The 18526-nt window shown below is 43.8% G+C and overlaps 1 protein-coding gene across 1 annotated transcript in view; it reads right to left on the bottom strand.

Moving 5' to 3' along the window:
• Positions 1–18526, bottom strand: part of ITIH2 (inter-alpha-trypsin inhibitor heavy chain 2) — a 41496-nt gene that overhangs the window by 17465 nt on the left and 5505 nt on the right. Inside the window, exons 4-11 of the mRNA XM_057731871.1 lie at positions 17455–17624; positions 14220–14324; positions 13462–13624; positions 11925–12032; positions 11148–11276; positions 9540–9656; positions 7132–7300; positions 6067–6192 (exon numbers count right to left, since the gene is read on the bottom strand). Coding sequence (XP_057587854.1) covers positions 6067–6192; positions 7132–7300; positions 9540–9656; positions 11148–11276; positions 11925–12032; positions 13462–13624; positions 14220–14324; positions 17455–17624 — 1087 coding nt within the window. The remainder of the gene's footprint in view (positions 1–6066; positions 6193–7131; positions 7301–9539; positions 9657–11147; positions 11277–11924; positions 12033–13461; positions 13625–14219; positions 14325–17454; positions 17625–18526) is intronic.

The raw sequence follows: 18526 nt of genomic DNA, 5'->3' as shown, positions 1-18526 counted from the left end.
AGTGAGTTGGAAGATAGAATGGGGGAAATAACTGCCACAGAGCAGGAAAAAGAAAAAAGAATAAAAAGAATAGAAGACAGTCTCAGAGACCTCAGTGATAACCTTAAATGTACCAACATTCGAATTATAGGCATCCCAGAAGAAGAAGAAAACAAGAAAGGGTCTGAGAAAATATTTGAAGAGGTTCTAGTGGAAAACTTCCCCAACATGGGAAAGGAAATAATTAACCAAGTCCAAGAAGCACAGAGAGTCCCATACAGAATAAACCCAAGGAGAAATACACCAAGACACATATTAATCAAACTAACGACAATTAAACACAAAGAAAAGTATTAAAAGCAGCAAGAGAAAAGCAACAAACAACATATAAGGGAAAACCCATCAGGATAACAGCTGACCTTTCTACAGAAACTCTGCAGGCCAGAAGGGAATGGCAGGATATACTGAAAGTCCTGAAAGAGAGAAACCTACAGCCAAGAATACTCTACCCAGCAAGAATCTCATTCAGATTTGAGGGAGAAATCAAAAGCTTTCCAGACAAGCAAAAGTTAAGAGAATTCAGCACCACCAAACCAGCCTTACAACAAGTGCTAAAGGAACTTCTCTAAGTAGGAAACACAAGAAAAGGAAAACACCTACAAATACAAACCCAAAACAATTCAGGAAATGGTAATTGGAACACACATGTCAATAATCACTTTAAATGTAAATGGATTAAATGCTCCAACCAAAAGACACAGACTGGCTGAATGGATACAAAAACAAGACCCTTCTATATGCTGCCTACAAGAAACCCACTTCAGACCAAGGGATACATATAGACTGAAAGTAAAGGGATGGAAAAAGATATTCCATGCAAATGGAAGTCAAAAGAAAGCTGGAGTAGCAATACTCATATCAGACAAATTAGACTTGAAAGTAAAGACTATTAAAAGAGACAAGGAAGGACACTACCTAATGATCAAGGGATCCATTCAAAAAGAACATATCACAATGGTAAATATCTATGCCCCCAATATAGGAGCACCTCAATACATAAGGCAAATGCTAACAGCTATAAAAGGGGACATCGACAGGAACACAATAATAGTGGGAGACTTGAACACCCCACTTACATCAATGGACAGATCATCCAAACAGAAAATAAATAAAGACACACAAGCTTTAAATGACACATTAGACCATCTCGACTTAATTGATATTTATAGGACATTCCATCCAAAAACGACAGACTACACTTTCTTCTCAAGTGCACAAGGAACATTTTCCAGGATAGATCACATCTTGGGTCACAAATCAAACCTCAGCAAATTCAAGAAAATTGAAATCATATCAAGCATCTTCTCAGACCACAACGCCATGAGACTAGATATCAATTACAGGAAAAAAACTGCAAAAAATACAACCACATGGAGGCTAAACAATTCACTCTTAAACAACCAAGAAATCACTAAAGAAATCAAAGAGGAAATCAAAAAATATCTAGAAACAAATGACAACGAAAACACAACAACCCAAAACCTATGGGATGCAGCAAAAGCAGTTCTAAGAGGGAAGTTTATAGCAATACAGTCCTACCTTAAGAAACAAGAAAATGATCGAATAAACAACCTAACCTTACACCTCAAACAACTAGAGAAAGAAGAACAAAGAAACCCCAAAGTGAGCAGAAGGAAAGAAATCATAAAGATCAGAGCAGAAATAAATGAAAAAGAAAGGAAAGAAACCATAAGAAAAATAAATAAAACTAAAAGCTGGTTCTTTGAGAAGATTAACAAAATTGATAAACCATTAGCCAGACTCATCAAGAAAAAAAGGGAGAAGATGCAAATCAACAGAATTAGAAATGAAAGAGGAGAAGTAACAACGGACACCTCAGAAATACAAAACATCATGAGAGACTACTACAAGCAACTATATGCCAATCAATTGGATAACCTGGAAGAAATGGATACATTCTTAGAAAAATACAATCTTCCAAGACTGAACCAGGAAGAAATAGAAACCATGAACAGACCAATCACAAGTACAGAAATTGAGGCAGTGATTAAAAATCTCCCAACACACAAAAGCCCAGGACCAGATGGGTTCACGGGCGAATTCTATCAAACATTTCGAGAAGAGTTAACACCTATCCTTCTCAAACTCTTCCAAAATATTGCAGAAGGTGGAACACTCCCAAACTCATTCTACGAGGCCACCATCACCCTGATACCAAAACCAGGCAAAGATGTCACAAAAAAAGAAAACTACAGACCAATATCACTGATGAATATAGATGCAAAAATCCTCAACAAAATACTAGCTAACAGACTGCAACAGCACATTAAAAAAATCATACACCATGATCAAGTGGGGTTTATCCCTGGGATGCAAGGATTCTTCAATATACGCAAATCAATCAACGTGATACATCATATCAACAAATTGAAGGATAAAAACCATATGATCATCTCAATAGATGCAGAAAAACCTTTTGACAAAGTTCAACATCCATTTATGATAAAAGCTCTCCAGAAAATGGGCATAGAAGGAAATTACCTCAACATAATCAAAGCCATATATGACAAACCAAAAGCCAACATCGTTCTCAATGGGGAAAAACTGGAAGAATTCCCTCTAAGAACAGGAACAAGACAAGGGTGTCCACTCTCACCACTATTATTCAACATAGTTTTGGAAGTTTTAGCCACAGCCATCAGAGAAGAAAAAGAAATAAAAGGAATCCACATTGGAAAAGAAGAAGTAAAGTTGTCACTCTTTGCAGATGACATGATATTATATATAGAAAACCCTAAAGACTCTACCAGAAAACTGCTAGCACTCATTGATGAGTTTAGTAAAGTAGCAGGATACAAAATTAATGCACAGAAATCTCTTGCGTTCCTATACACTAACAACGGAAGAGCAGAAAGAGAAATTAAGGAAACTCTCTCATTCACCATTGCAACCAAAAGAATAAAATACCTAGGAATAAACCTGCCTAAGGAGGCAAAAGATCTGTATGCAGAAAACTTTAAGACATTGATGAAAGAAATCAAAGACGACACAAACAGATGGAGGGACATACCATGTTCCTGGATTGGAAGAATCAACATCGTGAAAATGACTGTACTACCCAAAGCAATTTACAGATTCAATGCAATCCCGATCAAATTACCAATGGCATTTTTCACAGAACTAGAGCAAGAAATCTCACGATTTGTATGGAAATGCAAAAGACCCCGAATAGCCAAAGCAATCTTGAGAAGGAAAAATGGAGTTGGTGGAATCAGGCTTCCTGACTTCAAACTATACTACAAGGTCATAGTGATCAAGACAGTATGGTACTGGCACAAAAATAGAAAGGACGATCAATGGAATAGAATAGAGAACTCAGAAGTAAGCCCAAACACATATGGGCACCTTATCTTTGACAAAGGAGGCACGAGTATACAATGGAAAAAAGACAGCCTCTTCAATAAGTGGTGCTGGGAAAATTGGACAGCAACATGTCAAAGAATGAAATTAGAACACTTCCTAACACCATACACAAAAATAAACTCCAAATGGATTAAAGACCTACATGTAAGGCCAGACACGATAAAACTCCTAGAGGAAAACATAGGCAGAACACTCTATGACATACATCAAAGCAAGATCCTTTTGGACCCACCTCCTAGAATCATGGAAATAAAATCAAGAATAAACGAATGGGACCTCATGAAACTTAAAAGCTTTTGCACAGCAAAAGAAACCATAAACAAGACTAAAAGGCAACCCTCAGAATGGGAAAAAATAAGTGCCTATGAAACAATGGACAAAGGATTAACCTCCAAAATATACAAGCAGCTCATGAAGCTTAATACCAAAAAAGTAAATAACCCAATCCACAAATGGGCAGAAGACCTAAATAGACATTTCTCCAAAGAAGACATACAGATGGCCAACAAACACATGAAAAGATGCTCAACATCACTCATCATCAGAGAAATGCAAGTCAAAGCCACAATGAGGTATCACCTCACACCGATCAGAATGGCCATCATCACAAAGTCTGGAAACCACAAATGGTGGAGAGGGTGTGGAGAAAAGGGAACTCTCCTGCACTGTTGGTGGGACTGTAAGTTGGTACAGCCACTATGGAAAACAATTTGGAGGTTCCTTAAAAAACTACAAATAGAACTACCATACGATCCAGTCATCCCACTCCTGGGCATATATCCAAAGAAAACCATAATCCCAAAAGAAACGTGTACCATAATGTTTATTGCAGCACTATTTACAATAGCCAGGACATGGAAGCAACCTAAATGCCCATCAACAAATGAATGGATACAGAAGATGTGGCATATATATACAATGGAATATTACTCAGCTATAAAAAGGGATGAGATGGAGCTATATGTCATGAGGTGGATAGAACTATAATCGGTCATACATAGTGAAGTAAGTCAGAAAGAGAAGGACAAATATTGTATGCTAACTCACATATACGGAATCTAAAAATGGTACTGATGAACTCAGTGACAAGAATAAGGATGCAGATACAGAGAATGGACTGGAGAACTCGAGGTATGGGAGGGGGCGGGGGGTGAAGGGGAACTGAGACAAAGCGAGAGAGTAGCACAGACATATATATACTACCAACTGTAAAATAGTCAGTGGGAAGTTGTTGTATAACAAAGGGAGTCCAACTCAAGGATGGAAGATACCTTAGAGGACTGGGGCGGGGAGGGTGGGGGGGACTCGAGGAGGGGGAGTCAAGGAAGGGAGGGAATATGGGGATATGTGTATAAAAACAGATGATTGAACCTGGTGTACCCCCAAAAAAATTAAAAAAAAAAAAAAAAGAGTAGCCTCCACACTCTGCAACTACAGAAAGCCCATGTGCAGCAACAAAGACCCAATGCCGCCAATAAATATAAATAAATAAATAAATAAATAAATAAATAAAAATTTTAAAAAGTCATTTGATCCAAGCACTGGAAAGCACCAAATCTACAATAGGTAAACAATGGCTGCTGTTCTATCTCACTCTCCCTCTTTCTAGAACTCTGGTGCACTGTCAGGACTGCACCATTGGTTCTCCTTCCACTGGGCTGTGTCAGGCACAGTTAGGTACATCCTTGTCTACAAGACGGACTGCAGCCCAATCTAACATTCACTCCCACTGACGCTTTGTCCTTGTAAAGACACAAGTGAAGCAAATGAAAATAACAGTACGTAACAGAAGCAGGAGATGGTGAGCCATTGTGTGGATAAGAAAACACAGGCTTGGACTTCCATGGTGGTGCAGTGGTTAAGAATCCACCTGCCAATAAAGGGGACACGGGTTTGATCCTTGCCCCAGGAAGATCCCACATGCCATGGAGCAACTAAGCCCACGCATCACAACTAGTGAGCCCGTGTGCCACAACTACTGAAGCCCTAGCACAGCTAGAGCCTGTGCTCCACAACAAGAGAAGCCGCCGCAATGAGGAGCCTGCGCACCACAATGAAGAGTAGCCCCCACTTGCTGCAACTAGAGAAAGCCCGTGTGCAGCAATGAAGATCCAATGCAGCCAATAAAGGAATGAATGAATGAATAAATAAATAAATAAATTTATTAAAAAAACCCAAGAAAACACAGCCTGCATCAGAGAGAAGTAATCCGTCCAGGTGTAGTGAACACCTGGAGGCAATGCAGAGCACAGTGGGAGCACAGGGCACTGCAGACTCAGAGGATGCAGCCGCATCGCACACACGCCACACACCACCTCACACACCTTACACTCAGGAAACAAATGCATTGCACTGGTACGCATCAGCAGTCCTCACAGCATACGACTCACACTGAAATGCAAGTTTCCCCACATTGTGGAGGTGAAGCTGAGGCATTCAAGAGCATCCGCAGCCAAACATCTGGGGACTGCTTTAAGTGGAGTAAGTGCTTCGGGCTCACAAGAACCCTTCTTTTATGAAGCATGGGTTTAAAATGGTTTAGACACTCAGGCAAGTGCCATTCAAGTTCCCATTTGAAGCAAATCATGTTTCCAAGAAACAAGAATAAAAATACCTAACGTTAAAAATAGAAGGGACACTTGCCTACTGTTGGATCGCCGTCAGACACCAAAATGATCAGCGAGACCGCGTTGGGGTCCAACAGGCCCAAGTTATTGGCTTCGTTCAAAATGAAGATGGCCCGCAGCAGGGCTTCGTTGATATTCGTGCCTGGGAAAGCCATAGAATGTGCTGTTCTGTTATACACTCTTACTTCCCACAGAAACAATCACATCTTGGGTTCCAGTTCATCTGTCTGGTGATGACTCATGCATAGTTTATTCAGTACCCAAATCATTCGATCGCTTTCCAAATTTTGACCAGGCTGGTCCAGATCCCCCAGTGGAGGAAAATATTCACTTTGTAGTAAACGGTTCCCTTAGAGATGAAGTAACCCTTTTAAAGCATCAGTCATTTTGTTAGCCACCAAATGGAAGGTACCTAATTCAGCCTCGATGACATCCTTGGACACTGTTCTGCAGACAATTGTGTGTTATGCTATGTGACTTTGTTTCCTTTTTTTAAATTGAAGCTTAGTTGATTTACAATGTTGTGTTAATTTCTGCTCTGTGGTAAAGTGATTCAGTTATACATATATGCATTCTTTTTTATATTCTTTTCCGTTATGGTTTATCTCAGGGTACTGAATGCAGTTCCCTGTGCTCTACAGTAGGACCCTGTTGTTTATCCATCCTCTATACAGTAGTTTGCATTTGCTCATCCCAAACTCCCAGTCTATCCCTCCCCCATGCCCCTGTCCCCCTTGGCAACTACAAGTCTGTTCTCTATGTCTGTGAGTCTGTTTGTGTTTCGTAGATAAGTTCATCTGTGTCATATGTTAGTGACACCATGTGGTATTTGCCTTTCTCTTGCTATGGGAGTCATAAGAAGGTTTGTGTCACTTACTGATACCCTTTTCTGAGGATGGAATGGTTAAAAACGTGTGTGGGATGGGGTACACGTTATGCTTTCACTGTGAACACACTAGTCATCATTTGATAATAAATGTATTATTTAAAGCAGACCACTGCAGACCGGGCAAAGACCACTGGGGTGGGGAAAAATCATATTTCTTAAGTGAACCAAGATGTGGATTCTAAACCCACTAACCTCCACTGGGCTGGATTTTCTCAATGTACTGCTTGGCATCTGCCGTCTGTGTTTTAGTGGCTGAGACTAAATCGTTTCTCCAGGTTCGTACATTGTGGTTGAAATCAACCACGGAGAAATGGTCTTCCGCTCGCAGATCGTCGAGTATGGTCTTCATCGCTTCTACTGTCTGTTTTGAGAGAGAATGATTGGAGAAGGGTCTTACTACCTAAGCGCTACGCCTAAGAAGAAATGAGGAAGACTGATAATTCATCCTAGTCATCTTTCAAGCACTGACTCAAGCTATAATTCTTCCAAAAACCGCATAAATCCATCTCAGTCAACACAGATCTACCGCTCCTGTACTCTGAACATGTATGGGCTGTATTCTGATACTTGGACGTTTACTGTCGTATTTTGTTATGCGTGACCCGTCTCACTAGCCTGACTTTAAGCTGAGAACGATCAGCCTCAGGTGTCCCCTCTCTGGTGCCTGAAATTCAGATGTATTTCTCAAGTGCATCTACTCACCCTTCTCACCCACCACCACCGCTTCCCAGCTCCCTCCCCTTCAAACCACCAACACTCCTCCCCCCTCCTGTCTCAGCTGATGACCTGGATTCCTACTTCACTGAGAAATGAAAGCAATCAGAGGAAAATGTCCACAACTCCCACCACCAGAAAATCCCACCTGTCAGTACTGGCACCCAGAACTTTCCCTTCCCGCCCCGCAATGAAGAACCAGTAGTCGTACTTCTGCCTAATGCAAATCCGTCCACCTGTGGCCTAGACTGCATTCTCTCTCGTCCGCTGAAGGATGTGGCTTTAGCAACTGTCCTTTGCCTCTCCTGCCTCTTAAATTTCCCTCTGTTGGTTCATTTCCATAAACATACATGACATGCCGTCATTTCTCATTCCTTTAAAAACCTCATAATGTACCCACTTTCCCTATCTCTCAGCTTCCCCTTGCAATAAAATTCCTTGAAAGAACTGTCTAGACATACTTTCTCCAAACCTTTTCCTGTTCTTTCTGAGGCCCACTCCATTCAGGTTTTCACCACCATCCCTCCACTGAAACTTTGCTCATCAAGGTTGTTGCGTAATCCAACAGGCTATTCTCATCTCATCTGACCCAATCAGAGCAGCATTTGGACCAACTGGTCACATGTCCCTCGTAAAACAACTTCCTCATCTTCTTCCAGAGACTCGGATGCTCTTGGATTTCTTCTTCTTTCATTGGATGCTTTTTCTCAGCTTTCTTTGCTGCTTCCTCCTCTTCTCCCCAAACTATTCTAATTATTGGAATATTGTAAGGTTCACTCTTGGTTTTCTTCTCTTATCGACACTTACTCCTTCATGTTCTCACCTGGTCTCATCGTGTGAATACCTGCTACCTACTGGTGGCTCCTACGTGTCTATCTCAATACCTCACCTCTGAACACCAGCCGTGTATAGCCAACAGCCTGCCTGACGTGTTCACCTGGATGTGTAACTGTCATGTCAGACTTCGGTGATGAACTGAGTGCCTGACACATAGCGGGTGCTTAGTAAATACTTGTTAAATGAGGGAAGGAAGAAAGGAAGGAGGGAGGGGTGAATAAACTTTTGTATTAGAGCAGTGGTTCCCAACTGAGGGTAGTTTTCTCCCCAGGGCATACGTGGTGATGTCTGAAGACATCTTCGATTGTCACGACCGGGAGGGCGGGTACCACTGGCATCGAGTGGATAGAGGCCACGGATGATGCTCAACATCCTACAATGCACAGCGTGGTCCCCACAACAAAGCATCAGCCAGCCCCAAGTGTCAATAACACCACTGTTGAGACCCTGGTATTGGGGTAGAAGCACAGAGGGCAGGGCCATGTCTTTTCTGTCTTTTGGATCCTAGAACACTAGTGAACATCTGGGTGGCCAGAAACGGTTGTTGAATGAATGAATGAATGGTTCGTTGGTTGTTCAAATTGGTTGAATGGATGAACTGATGAATGAAACAAGAAATTTCCTTGTTTGTTTGGAACTGCGTCTATGCCATTGACACTGCGTAAGCCTATGCTGAACTGGAAGACATGAGACAGGATGGCCACCCTCAAGGAATTACAACATACTTAGAAAAATACGCATATAAAAATGTCCAAGTTACTCATGAACGATGGCAAGATATTAGAGTAAAACGTTGTGCAGAAGAACCAAAAGAATATGAAGCAGAAGAGGGAGCCGAGTGAGAAGAGGTTATACTGAGATGAAATTTTGCAAAAAGGTGAGTTTTGAATAAGTTTCTGCTGCTCGGAAGCCACCCAGTGTGTGTGACTTTGTCGGCAACCTGAGCTGAGACAAGCCCTGGGGGGAAGAGGCCTCGAACAAGAGCATCGTCAGGAGGGGATCGGAGAAGGCAGGGGCCCCAGGTACCACTGCCCACCAGGGCTACTCACCTGTTTCATTTTTACTCCCCACATCGAGCCACTGACGTCGATGACAAAGAGGATGTTTTTGGGAATTGGGTCCATGTTCTCAGGAGCAAAGAAGTGGACGAAATAGCCATTAAATACCTGAAAAACCACACATTTGTGAGCCAAACCATCACCAATGTTTGGAATGTACGAAGATGGGGGTCTGGGGACTGAGAGAGGAGAAGGGGTGTCCCAGGGAGCAGGGGGCATGACAGTCATAAAGAAGAGAACAGGGGCTTGGTGTCCAGCCACCTCTCCCTTCTCCTTCCTGCTCCCGCTCAGTCCTTCCCTGCAAAGGTCCGAGCCTTCTCAGCAGTTTACCTCCCAGGGCACTTCCCTCCACCCCCTCCACCTCCATCCCCCACCCCCGCCGCCCGGTCCTCATCAAGAACCTCCATTCTGGACACCCTGCTAACCAACTGTGAATCAGGAAGAGTCCCTGCTCTCCTGAGCCTCACAGGCAATGAGGGGCCCAGACAAATAAACAGCAATCTGCAGCACAGGGTGTTAAGTCCACGGTCAGCAAAATAAAAGGCTCCCAGAACACGCCCAGTGGAGGTACATCCAACTCAGACAGGGGAGTCTTCCCCAAGGAAAGAGCATCTACGCTGGACTTGAACGTGACTTTGGAGTTAGCCTGCCACGTTGGGGTTGGACAGAGCTGGGGGGAGGGGGGGCCGGGTCAGGGAGGAGACTTCCAGACAGTGCAGCCTTTGGGCACGTTTCGGGCTCTGTAAGTGGTTCTGTATGATGAGTTCAAGGAATTCGGGCAGAGAACCCACCAAGTGGACCACGAAGGACCTTGATGTGCACCCTAGGGAGTTTGGATTGTTCTTGAAGTTAATGGGAGGAGCTGGATTCCTGATCCCCCCTCTGTCCTTCCGTAGGCGCTGATGATTAGCTCACCTCACCTCTTTCCGCTGCCCTTCGGTTGCTTCTCCCAGGACGTTATAGTGTCCAGCTGTCAGGTGTGCAGCTGTGGACACTTTCTGACCTCCCTATCCCTGGAGAGAAGCATGGGCTTTGGATACTAAGGCCTCATGACTTTAGCTCAGGGAAATACACACACACATCTAAGGCATGACATAGAGGAGAGGGGCGTGTTCAAGAACTCTCACAGGGAACGTGATCTCTGTGCCTTCTTTGCTCATCTTTTTTTTTTTTTTTTGGCACACGGGCTTAGTTGCTCCGTGGCATGTGGGATCTTCCTGGAGCTGGGATCGAACCCGTGACCTCTGCATTGGCAGGCGGATTCTTAACCACTGCGCCACCTAGGAAGCCCTGCTCATCTAATTGTAAAGGGCCTTGGAGGGTTACCTAACATTCCCACTGTGTGATTTTCTATGGTTCTTCACCGGAGGCCAAGAAGTACCTTCCTGGGACAAGGGCATGAGACCCAATGACCTTTATTCAGGTATCTTGACCTAAAATGCTTAGCAACACTTAGAAAAACATGCCTTTAGTCCCTTGTCTGCAGCCTTGGCAGCTGGGAACTACCCAGAGGCCAGGGGGTGGGGGGTTTACTCAACACGAAACAGTTAGTTCTTTGGCTTCAACAGGGCCATTCTCCCAGAGTGTGTTTTCACGCACCTGAAGTTCACCGACTTTCTCCTCTCTATTCACATCGTACATCAGCACCAGCTCGCCATCTGCTGCCGTCTCAGAGCAGGTGGGGCATTTTCTTTGCTGTGCTACCGTGGGCTTGAAGGCGATGTGTGCCTGGAAAGAGCAGTGGTGTCACAGCCCAGTCTCTGCCCCCTCCCTCTCCAGATGAGGCACCCTCTCGTGCACATAGATGAAGGTCCGGGGCCATTCTGCACCCAGGTAGCATCGGTGGTCCCGTTGCTCTTAGGGGCATCCAACAGCCTGCGGGTGCTGTTGGCCTGGTTTCAGTCCTTTATAAGAGATTCAAAGAATGCATCCCCGTCCCCCCATGGAAGAAAGGGCTACACGTTCAGAAAGAGGTGGTGAAAGGTTCTTAGAGGACTTTGATCCCTTCAAAGATGGTTACTATTGGCCATTAAGGCAGAGAGAATTAGGCTTAGTATCTCTTGCTGAGATGAATGAAAATCCACTATATATTATGTGAACGTTACCTTTTATCTACTGGTCAAATGTGTGACTTGGGGGAAATGGGACAAGACTCCCAAAAGGGACAGCCTCTGGTCAAAATGCAGTGAAACCACCGGTAACTTTATTCTGCATATCCCGTGGGAGACCCTAGACTTTGTTCAGGGATCACTGTTCCTTCATATAGCTCCCTCCTCTCAGCACCTCACAGCGTTTCCATCCCCTAGAGCAGAGGATGAGAGCAGAACCCGTGAGCCAGTGGCCACTTAGACTCTGTAACATCACTGCTTGCGGTACCTTCTGGTGTCCTTTAGATACGACGGGAACTCCATCGAAATGCCCATCAAATGTGTCCAGAACATGAAGATATCTCATCCCCTGAGGTTCAACAATCCACACATCCACCTGGAGGTGGGAAAGAAAATTACTTACAGCATTAAAGTATCTTTCAAGATTTTGTGAGCAAGAAGTACAACTACTAAGTCCTCTGCTGCTCTTCTCATCTTCAGGATTTCCCTAAGATGACCCAGCATGGTTCCACCATCACGTCTGCAAGTTCTTTAAATTCTGTGCAATGTGATGCTCCTCATCATGGAGGCTGAGGGCCTCTTGGGCTACTCAGTGCTCCCCTTCTACTGCTTCATTTCTCTGGGGTTTAATTCCCCTGTTTCATTCCATTCCATTCTTACTTATAAATATAAATGGAATGAAAATTTACCATGATCCATTCATCCCCTGGAATCTTTTATGTCTATGGGCAAATAACAACGTGTCTGCTTCACCTTCCTAGGTGTCAAATGGAGAGCAGGTTGAACTGTGCACTCCCCTGGGTTTCTGCCGGCTCTGCTCTGCCTCTTACGCAAATGTTCACGTGATGTCAATAAGATTCGAGCCAAGAAAAGAGTAGCTCGGTTCTCAAGGCAACAGGGGAAGATTGCAGCAGGGGTGAGTTCAAATCGGTAGCCAATGCCCGGCACAGGCATTGCCCTCGAGGTGATGAGAGTTGGGGTGCAATGCGGGGAATGTGAGCAGAGGAAGACAACTGCCTCAACCTTCACTGAGCTCCTATTATCGGCCACCTACTTCCATGAGCTCATCTCACTCGTAACCAAGGAATCTAAGAATGTTGTAGTACCCTTTGTACAGGCAAGAAAATTGAGGCCCAGGGTAACTTGTCCCATGTTGGAAGGTCAGTGTAGTGGGTTAAATGGTGCCCCCCCCACCCCTCAAAGGCATGTCTATATCAAATCCCTGGAAGCTGTGACTGCTGCCTGATTTGGAAAAAGGGTCTTTGCAGATGCAATAAATGATCTTGAGATGCGATCACCCTGGACTACCCAGCAGGCTCTAAAGAAAATGACAAGTGTTCTTAGAAGAGCAAGGCAGAGGGAGCCTCAAGACACTCAGAGGAGGAGGTGATGTGATCAGGGAGGCAGAGATGGGAGTGATGTGGCCACAAGTCAAGGAAAGCCAGCAGCTTCCAGACACCAGGAGAAGCAAGGGACAGACTGTCCCCGAGAGCCTTTAGGCATGTAGCCCTGCCAACACCTTGATTTCAGGCTTGCATCCTCCGGAACTGTGCAAGAAGACATTTCTGTTGTTTCTAGCCGCCCAGTGTGTGGTAATTTGTTACAGAAGCCACAGGAAACTGACACAGCTAATAAGGAGAGGAGCTGGCATTGGACTCCGTAAGGAAGTGCTCTGGTTGACGCCAGACCCAGAATCCTTTCCATATGCCACCTGTCCTGCAGTGGCAAGTGGCACAGAACTCCACAGAGAGCAGTGACGGACAGAAAGCACAGATGGGGGACAGAGCCGTAGGAGGTGGGCTCACCTCCAGGTGCTTGGCCAGTCGTCCCGGCTGTAGGTAGAGCCTGTGCTCGTAGGACCCCAGCTTCCTCCACTTCACTTCCTGGTAATGAAGTTCAAACTGCACCTTTGCTCCGGGGGCGATGGTCACTTCGGTTTTGAAGTTCTCCATATCGAGGGCTCTGCTCCTAAAGGTGCGAGCCCCCCACATCAGTCAGCTCAGGCGGAACCCACACACAGGGCATCTGGGCTTCCCCAGGCTAGCAACGAATGGTAGGTACAGTAGAGGTAACTGCAACTTCTACATAAGTTTCATTCCACCAGTCTGGGATATTCCTCTCCTTCCTACCTGATCTTTTTCTTCCAGAGCTTCTTACAGATTTGAGTGTCATCTGCAAAGAGCTACCAGTTTTTGATCCCTCATTATGTGTCAGGGACTAGACACATGTCATTGTTATGATAGCAGCTCTGCAAGCTGGATCCCAATACCCTCATTTATCAAATGATAAGAAATGAGGCTCAGAAAGGCTAAGTAACCTGCTCAAGATCACATGGTGAGTCAGTTGAAGGGTTGGATCTCAAACCCAAGTTTAGATGATTCCAAAGACAGCACGCCTTTCCTCTACTGCTTTGGAGACTCCCTCTAGGAATCCTTTATATTTTTGAAAGTCTTCAGAAAGAAGACATCTCTTATTTCATCAAGTTGAATGTGTATTTCCAGCATTCCCCTGTTGAGGGATGGGACTGAGTGGGGACAGCGGTGCATGAGGACCCAGCCCTTACCTCACCAATCCGGCCGTTTTGCCTTTTGCTCTCGCCTGCGCATAGAGGGCTCGGCCTGTGGTTTTCTCTCTGATAGAACTAGTAAACGTCGTGCCGTCCACAGTCCTAAAACATGACAGAGGGCCCGCAGTTGGTCCAAATAGTATTCTTAGCACAACAAACAAACAACAAGCCAACAACCCAACCAGGTGGACTTAATGAATTACTTAATGACCATTTTGCACCTGGAAGAAACAAGGAGGCATTTGCATATTTCACAGGAGTCCCTTTATCTAATAGTGTGATTTAAGAGAGGTGAAGTGGGCTCCCATCCTAAAAGCTTTCTCTCCCATATTGTTGCTTGTGTTTAAAATATTTCTTCCCAATGTTCATAGTAGCACTATTTACAACAGCCAAGACATGGAAGCAACCTAAATGTCCATCGACAGACAAATGGATAAAGAAGATGTGGTACATATATACAGTGGAATATTACTCAGCCATAAAAAAGAATGAAATAATGCCATTTGCAGCAACATGGATGGACATAGAGGTTATCATACTAAGTGAAGTAAGTCAGACAGAGAAAGACAAATATCATATGATATCACTTATATGTGGAATCTAAAAAATGATACAAATGAACTTATCTACAAAGCAGAAACAGACTCACAGGCTTAGAAAGCAAACTTAGGGTGACCAAAGGGGAAACGTGGTGGGAGGAGGGGTCAATTAGGAGGTTGGGATTAACATACACACACTACTATATATATAAAATAATCAACAAGGACCTACTGTATAGCATAGGGAACTCTACTCAATATTCTGTAATGACCTGCATGCAAAAAGAATCTGAAAGAGTGGATATATATATATGTATATCTTAGTTATACACCTGAAACTAACACAACACTGTAAATCAACTATACTCCAACATAAACTTAAAAAAGAAAGTTTCTTCATTTTCCAGTTTTACCCTTCAGATGAAGAGTTGTTCTCCTGCGCATGCCTTTGGAACGACAAATGTGCCTAGGATGGGTGACTGATAAGTCACTAGTGATCTGCTGACATTTGGTTTATAAGATCAGTCTCCCTTGTGTTAAGGATCTGGGGTGGCCTGGGGGCATCACACTCTCCTGCAAGGGTGGAAAAGAGCAAAGGAAGATGGAGAAAAGCGCTGGTCAATCTCTGCAAAGTCTGTGTTTATCTCTCTGACATCTCCCTTGGGGACCTGTGTCTTCTCATGTCACCTCCGTCTCTATCCACCTTACTCTTGGCTGGCTGTCACCTAATCCGTCCCATAGTGATTAGTCAGATCAGTTGAATGACAGCATTTTAGAAGCAAGACGGAACGTATGGCCTTCGAACGGGCAGCATCTCTCCCCAAGGAGGCATTTAGAAGTGCACGGAGAAGTTTGGGGCTGTTCTGATGACTGAGAAGGGCCGCTGGCATTATGGGACGACCCCAAGCGTGCTAGACATTCTGCAACATGAGGGGCAGGTTCCTGTCCCTAATGCCAACAGCACACTTGTTGAACATACTTGGTTCATTTCTGTAGGTGAGAGGAGTCAAAGCCAAGGAGACTATCGACTTGCTCAAGGTCACACACTTGCTCACGGGCAGAGCTAGAACTGGATCCCATGTTCCTAGGTCGGCACTGTACCCATCAAATCATGCTAAGGTTCAAAGTCTTTATGACAAAAGGAAATAATCTCTAATGGTAGAATATTTGGAATCTTGATAAATAGGCAGAAGAAATTTTTTGACTGGAGATGGAGGTCTGTGTGGTTCACATGAAATTGTGGTGATATAACAAGCTATCTTCTCTGATCTTACACATTCCACCCAGAGTAGAGAGATCAAAATAAACATATATTTCACAATTCTGTCTTTCATCACCTCAAATCTTCTAAGGAATGAGATGGGGATGAAGGGAAAGAATGAAGGAAAATGGAAGAAGAGATACTTGGAATACCTAGTTGTGTAGTTTAAAAATAAGAATTTATTAAAAATAGTTTTATTATATATATTTTTAGATACAGGGTCATATAATACCACTGTGTAAAAGTTTTTCTTCTACATTTGCGTTTTAGAAAAGGCTGACTAAAAAAATTTTTTTTTGGAAATAAATTTCTAAGACAATTCGAAGGATTCAAAATTCGTGAATTCTGATTCCAATAAGTCCAATTCAAAGTCACAAAATGCCTTTGTTTCCTCACCTTTGTTTTGTTTAGAAGCTTTGTTTTGTTTAGAAAATAAGTTAACATGGCTCCGTCATTTTTAGAAGCCAAAGTGCTTGGTGTTTGAACCTTCTATTTTATTTATTCCTTTTTTGGCAGAATAGAGAAAATTTACCCTTGATAAATGAAGCCTCAGGCTGGGACAAAATAACTGGCCTTCACTATTTGAAAGATTTTGGAGTGGTTTAAAATTTTTATTATGGAAATCTTTAAACACAAAAAATAGAATAATATCAGACACCTCCATGAAGCCATCACTGACTTATACCATTATCAACTCGGCCAACCTCCATTGTCTAGACACCCTCTCTCCACCTCAGATGTTCTGAAGCCAGTCTCAGATAGCCGACCATCTCATCTTTGAACACTTCAGTATGCATTTTGCAGGGAAGTAAAAAAAAATTCTTTTGTGAGTAGAACTGGAGTCATTGAGTAGAAAACGGAACAGATTTCAATTAAGCAGCAGAAATAATTCCAAGAGCTGCCAACCACTGAGTGGATTGCCTTGGGAAGGACTGAGCTTATCATTAAGGAGATATTCAAGTCAAGCCTGGATAACTCACTTGTCAGCGGCTACGTAGAGGAATTCAAGCACTGGACACGTGATTGGATTTAAGCAGCGGTTCTCCACTTTTTTTTCCCCACAAAGAAACATGTGATATATGATGTTGACCTGCACCTCCCCCCACCTCACATATGGTTTCCTGTAACCCAGGGCAACTCCATATATTTTTCTCCCCCCAAGTAAGTGGGAGGTTGCTACCATAGAGACAGGTTTAAGGATGCTTCAATTTACTAGAAAAGCAAAGCAAATCTGTCATAAATTCTGTTACTCTGAACAGAAGCAAATTATTGGGACCCACCCCAGGATGACTGTTGAGGTCCAGCGGGTCCACAGCTCTGAAAGTGAGAACCACTGGAATAGCTGGCCATTAAGGTCCATCCTAACTATGACGGGGTTTGCTTCTGTGAGCAGACCATATCCAGTTTCCGGTTCTGTATAGGAGGTACTCACATGGAGAAGTTGGAGATGAAGGCTCCCTTGGGAATCTGCACATCAAACACGATGTTCTGAGGCTGCGGGGAGTGGTTCACTACTTTGGTCTGGATGACAGTGTTGGCCATGCGAGAAGTGATAGTAGACTGCACTTTATAGCTATAGAGAGTCACTTGATCAACGTCTTCCTGTAATTGGCAAGAAAATACAACTCTACTCAGAGAAAAAGGACACAGAACTTCACTACGTATTTGATGCTAACAGTGGTCCATTTTATTACAAACAATTCTAAGGCATCACTAAGTATATAAGTCAGCTACTACTACGCATTCTCCTAACTTCTTGGAATACCCCACAGGCAGAAGCCTGAGATACCCTGAGATGCCTTTCAAGCGCTCTGAGTCTATTAATAACAATCTTAAAAATTAGAATAGGAGGAGAAAATGGCTGTAGGGAAGCAAGATTGGATTATGAAAGTGCAGGGAATAACTTCGAACGCAGGGCCAGAGGGAAGGAAGGGATGCAGAATTGCAGCGTTAGAAGGGGACCTGGGCACTTCCAGGGGTACCATGGGCTGGAAGACACACGTGGTCCCCAAAGTGCCACACTGCCACCTACCTTCTTTAACCTTATCTACTGTAATTTCCCCTTCTGGCAGTCCTCCTGCCCTTTTCCAAATTAAAACAAAATATGAGAATGCTCACGGATGTGAGCAAAGAACAGAATATCTTGCGGAGGGTGTTTTGATGCAGTTACTGGTCCGGCACTCTGGACGCCCGCTCCCAATCCTCCTCTACTTATTTAAGGCGGTTCCAGTGTCCGTATGCTCGAAGACAACGTACTGAAAACACACATCTTTTAGGAGGTGCCCCTAAACTGTCAGGATGACGGCAGTGATGTGACCCACTAGGTTTTGCTTATTTCAATAGTAGGTGTCATGTTCCTAAACTCTGTCATCCAAGATCAAACCCTTCAACACATTAACATCCAGCTCACCTCAAGCTAAGATAAAATCCAGGCTAAGTTGTTTGTCCCTTTCCCCCCTTAACCCAGAGCTTCTCACAGTTGTTGTCAGTTCAGAGCAGGAAGC

This window comes from Hippopotamus amphibius, chromosome 4 (assembly GCF_030028045.1).
Source record: "Hippopotamus amphibius kiboko isolate mHipAmp2 chromosome 4, mHipAmp2.hap2, whole genome shotgun sequence".
Taxonomy (NCBI): Eukaryota; Metazoa; Chordata; class Mammalia; order Artiodactyla; family Hippopotamidae; genus Hippopotamus; species Hippopotamus amphibius.
The sequence above is the reverse complement of the archived record's forward strand: the minus strand, read 5'-3'. Positions and strand labels throughout refer to the sequence as shown.